A 5,480-nucleotide genomic window follows, 5' to 3' on the forward strand; every position below is an offset into this window, starting at 1 on the left:
AATTTCCTGTGAGGGAGCGAAACAAGACAAAGCATTTTTGTACAACCGTTTCTAAGGCTTTGACTCGGCCGGGAATCAAACTCAGGGCATAAAAACATGCCAGACAAATACATTACTCACTTTGCAAATTCAACGGTCCAATAATCAGGTACTTTCTTAGGATCCTTTGAAAATCACGTGAATACATGGATAGTAATGGGCAGCACTTGGCAAAGATGCGGCCAGTGACACATCACAAGCGGGCACAAGATACAAAAGTACATCGCATCCCTTCAAAGTAAGTCTCTTGGGATATGTCGTCTTCCTTTTAAGATATCTTTAGCTCACTTTAAAGGAGTAAAAAGACTTGTGACTTGTGTGCATTATGACAGAAGAGGGTTTGAGAGAGATGAATGGATGCTACTGGAAAAGGAAGGATCAAAAGATCCTACTGACAGAGACATATGTTCGGCAGCTTAGACTAGTACAAAACCGCCTCTTGGAAAGATTGTCCAAAAACTCATCAGATAGTCAGTAAGCGAAGGCATGTTTTATTTGTCAACAGCAGCCTTTTGACGTTCTAAAGCCTAGCTACACAGGAAGTCATGATTTGTCCTTTTATTGGTCTAAGCAGGAACAAGCCTGTAAGTCCGGTTTCAAAAGGGTATCGCTTTGTACACATGTTGTAACGAACGGATGGTTTAAGCAGTGGACAAGAAATGACCCGAGCACCTTGGAGGGTACGCCAAGTTGACTTGAAAGGTAATCTTTGTTAGCATGGTTCTCTGAATGTCAACAAAAGATGTACAGAAACATACAAGTATCCTCCACTACAAGCTAACACCCTCATCTTTAAGATTACTGTTGATATATGACCGGATCATCCTCCACATTCAACATGATTCTGAAACGACACGAGTGCTTCATCATTCCATCGAATACATCAATAGAAAAAGTACGAGTCCCGATGTGCTTGGATGAAATGAAAATTATTATGGTATTATGTACAGCTTGTATTGAATTTGGATCTAGAATAGTTATTCGTACAGCTTGCCTTGCATCTGAACGAACAAAGTATGTGGCTGAATAAAGAGACTCTTTTGACACAACCATTGCTTTATTCACACCAACGTTTCGGTGACTGTCTGTCACCTTCTTCAGGGCAATTCTGACTGGTTCAAAGAGTCTCTTTATTCAGTGACGTACCAACCTGATGAAACTATTCACGGGTAGTATGTGGCTATTTACAAATGGTCTTTTTCTATCGAGGGCAAACATTCATTACTTGGTTTTGCTTCTTCCTCTATATCGTGGCGTCAGAACAACGATAAAACTACCAAATTCCTGAATAACGAAACTTCAGCTAGGCTGCAACGCCAGGGGTGTAACATCGACTATCATAATTCCACCAGGTGCCATAATACCGCCACCTCAAAAAAACGTTAGTATAGAGGTCTTCCCAAAATCGTCTTCAACACTGAATGTTGAATATCCTAAATGTAATACAATTCAGATATGTAGGTGCTGAAGACAATCTTGAGAAGGCCTCTATAACAACGTTTTTTGAGGTGGCGGTATAATGGCACCTGGTGGAATTATGCGAATATAGGTTACTCATCAAGAGCGCGGATTACGATTCCCCGCGCGTACATGTCGTAGCCTGAAGATCTGGCACCTCTTCATCATGATTTCACCCTGGCGCCAGCTTGTAGACGCAAGAACTGGCAACGGGAAGTGCTGTAGGAGTAGCCTATTACAAAGGCATGGGCTGGCTTTGATAAGCTTCACAGGAGATCACCGACGGCGCACTCAGTGTACATTTGTGACGTTTGAAAAGCACGAGACTGCCTACAATCCGCTTTCCGCAGACACAAGTCTGTCTAGCTTGTAGACACTTGTTCATAAAGATAACGTCACTTTTAGCTAGTGTCCAATGACACTTGAAGGCGAAAGCAACTGCTGAAGACAGTCAGCCAATTCTACAGTCTCCTTCTAACGACCTGAGTCTCTCCGTTGCATTGCAGATGGCCTCAATGTCATCCTCCTGAAGCAAACGAACGGTTCCTCGCCATTGATTCTGTTGGTTCGACTCCTAAATCTCTATGCATTCGATCTCCCTCAACTGTGCCTTGTCTCCTCCGGTCTTCCTTGGGGTGGCAGGCTACAGAATAAAGATTTTGAGAGAGAGAAAATTAGATATTTTGGAAAAACTGACAACATGACCATGTTGATGCCGGCATTGGTAACGAAATAGAACAAGCATGAATGTTAGACAATCAGCCATGTAACAAACAGGAAACACAAGCTAAGAAGACCGATGTAGCAATTTAAATTTATCATTGATATTTTTCTAAAAGTAAATGACATGTTGCCATGTGGGGGTACTGTTGAAATTTCACGTCTTGTTTGTTTGTTTGTTTATTTTTATTTATCCAGGGGTACATATCGCCTGGCTGGCGTTTTTCAAAGATCCCTGGGGAGAAACCCAGTACATACATAACAATAATCGATAACAATATAAAATCAAATAAATGGTAATACAGCAAGGATCGACAAATAATAACGCAATTTAACTAAGACAAAATAAGGCAAATCAATTGTCCAGCGTTAATCCTAATATAACTCGAAATCACAAATGAAATAAGTAATGGTCTTAAATTTCCTCTTGCATATGTAATATTCTTATGTAGGTGAAGGGCATTCTCAGATGCCTCTTACAAACTTTTAAACTAGGTTTTGTGAGCAGCAAAACTTCTGACAAATCTTCACGGCTATCCGTGATTAGCAGGGCCAGTATAAACGTTTTTGTTGACAAATCGCTCCGGCACAGGCTCCTGTTGAAATCAGCCGCCCGCCGTGTCGACTTGTGACGGCCCAAAATGAAGCAGAAAATCCGCCAACGGTTTACAACAAATGAGACGTACAAAATAACGAGGGTGATTTAGTGAACTCGGGTTTATTTTCATTACGGCGGTCTCCATCCATATGTAGATGATAGAGAAACTGCCGATTTTTGAAACATTGATTTACGGCGCTGGCTGATCACCCATCCTTGGAGGAGACATAGCACTTTGTCTAGATCTTAAATAATTGAGCAACAAATACTAAATGGCTCAAATATGCATCGTGTACAGATGCTGTGGGATTCGGCATCTATTGTGGGCAATAACATGTCTGCATGGAATATATCTCTTATGAACTTGAGGCACATAAAAAGTCAGCCGTTTAATGGCACGCCAGTCGTAAAATTTAAGGTAGAGATGCGTCATTTTCCATACTTGAGGTCGGACTTAGATTTAAGACCTGGTCCAAAATGAAGTCTTAGAGACAACATAATACATTTTAGTCCTAATAATAGCCGGTTTGATAGTTTAGTCACGCTCGAAGTCTGTTTTTGCGACGGCATGGGCTAATAATCATACATTTTAGCAATTACAAGTTTGGATGTCTGTTTCTGTCCGGGTTATTTTTATATCTTCTTTATGAGAATCGTGCCTGTGCAAGGAAACAACGCGTTAGAACTTGGGGGGTGGGCTAATTTCAGAGCCTGCTGTCCACTAAATCCCTCCAAATGAAGCCATGTCTTGTCATAGAAAGCCAGTGCATTTTACAGATAGGCACGTTGCAAGTATTAAGCAACATTTGACATACTTCCTTGTCTAATACTTGAATGTAAGTTCATCTCTGATGGTAGTCAACATTATGTTACAACTTTAAGACCATATATCCGCGCGCAAAGTAAAGCGCTTACCAACAAGCTTTCCAGCCTTCCCTCAACAGAGACGGGGGCCGATACCGACTGCCAAACACCTTTGACCCTTTGCTGACATCACACTTCCGTTCCGGGTCATTTCAGCTTGAGAAGGATCAGAGGACTGATCGAAAGCTTGTTGGTAAACGCTTTATTTTTCATTGTCTGATGTTATGCTCTGATACAGATATACGTACGCTCCCTGTTTTGGGAAAAGAAGAATTATAAACTGAAGGTTTTGCCGTAAATGTAAAAGTTCTACAGCTTATTTTTTAGTCGGCACTGGCAAGGAACATAGAAGTTCGACTTGACATCCTGCATTTCAAATTCTTTCAACAGTTTGATACTTTGAAAAGTTGATGCAAAAAAGTGTAGCGAGCATTTAGCGAGCATCTTTGTTCAGTCCATTCACAAAATACATACCTATACATAATTACAATTGTTGAAAATATACGTTTTCTGATGTATTGCTAAACTGCAAATTTTTGGATCTCTTAGACTGATATCTTTGTTTCATACAAGATGAAATAAAGTAAAAACTGATAATAAAAAGATTCCCCTTCCTACCAACTATATTTTTTCAGGATCGTCACCAGAAAGCAGCATGTTATCATGCTAGGCAGCACACATGCATCCACAAATAGTTAATACGTTATACTTTTAAGTCATTTAATATAGGTGAGAATATGCAGAAATAAAGTTTGCTATCAGTATAGTAAACAACTAAATGTACAGAATACATACAATGTTGATGCATTTCATGCTTGCACGTTCGACATGACAAAACACGAGCCGAACGTCAATCCAGGGTTGAGTTAGGAAAAAAATGATTTTATGGGTTCCTATTATTCCCTCTGCATAATGTTCACTTAACTGCGTGCACTTCAGTACATTAAGGTTTATGTACCAGACTGATTTGATACATAAACGTTTATGAAACACTTTCACGACTCGCGACCTTCAAAAGTCTTTTAGATTTACTACGCTGGAATGTGTTATGACTCGACATCAGATAAAGTTTATTGCACAAAATTGAAGTCTTCGACACAACTTGATAAAATCTTTATTGGAAAAACTTGCCAGAACAACTTCGTTCCCATTTGTTTTTGCCAATAAGGAAAGGTATGGTGAACAGTTTATTTGTTGATGAGAAGGTCAAATGCTCTCCTGTGAGCATCGTTGAAGGTCACGACAGTTTAGTTGTTTGTTTCTGCTGGTACAGTTTCGTTGTATTTAGGTTGGAAAGAGAAAGGAAACCAAGTTTTGGTTTCTTACTTCTCGTATATATGGTCTGCATTAATAAGTATATTTCTGGGCGACATCCAAGAAGAATTTCAATCTGATTGTGTGTCATTTAAGTGGCGCAACAACATTAACAAAACAGAAAAACAATAGCGGACAGCACTGCGTAACAATTTTAATAAATGATAAGCAATTAAGGTTATGTAAAAAGTCAGTTTGGTATAAAATTGTGCATCCACTTAAAATCACACCAGGGAATCAAATGAGACAAAATCGGAACCATCAAACGACCCCTGGTACGGCCTGTTCATAAATGTTTAATGTGCAGTAATATCGCCGTTTGATAGGCGTCGTCTATAAACTTACCCGGTCATCACCTTTGACCTGCAGCTGCTGACTGTATAATTTCCCGTCGTCCCCAGCGTATTGGTAGAGGTCATCGGGGACTAACGTAAAATGCGAAGAAAATGGGTTAGTAATATTTAGTATTACAAAGTTTACAGTCTAA

At 39.8% G+C, this 5,480-nt stretch overlaps 1 protein-coding gene across 1 annotated transcript in view; it reads right to left on the minus strand.

Annotated features, from left to right (window-relative positions):
- Positions 1 to 509: 509 nt before the first annotated feature.
- The window catches only part of LOC118431036 (hemicentin-1-like), a 37,636-nt gene continuing 32,665 nt past the window's right edge, over positions 510 to 5,480 (minus strand). Inside the window, exons 8-9 of the mRNA XM_035842109.1 lie at positions 5,339 to 5,418; positions 510 to 2,140 (exon numbers count right to left, since the gene is read on the minus strand). Coding sequence (XP_035698002.1) covers positions 2,072 to 2,140; positions 5,339 to 5,418 — 149 coding nt within the window. The 3' untranslated portion in view covers positions 510 to 2,071. The remainder of the gene's footprint in view (positions 2,141 to 5,338; positions 5,419 to 5,480) is intronic.

This window comes from Branchiostoma floridae, chromosome 14, assembly GCF_000003815.2.
Source record: "Branchiostoma floridae strain S238N-H82 chromosome 14, Bfl_VNyyK, whole genome shotgun sequence".
NCBI classification, from domain to species: domain Eukaryota; kingdom Metazoa; phylum Chordata; class Leptocardii; order Amphioxiformes; family Branchiostomatidae; genus Branchiostoma; species Branchiostoma floridae.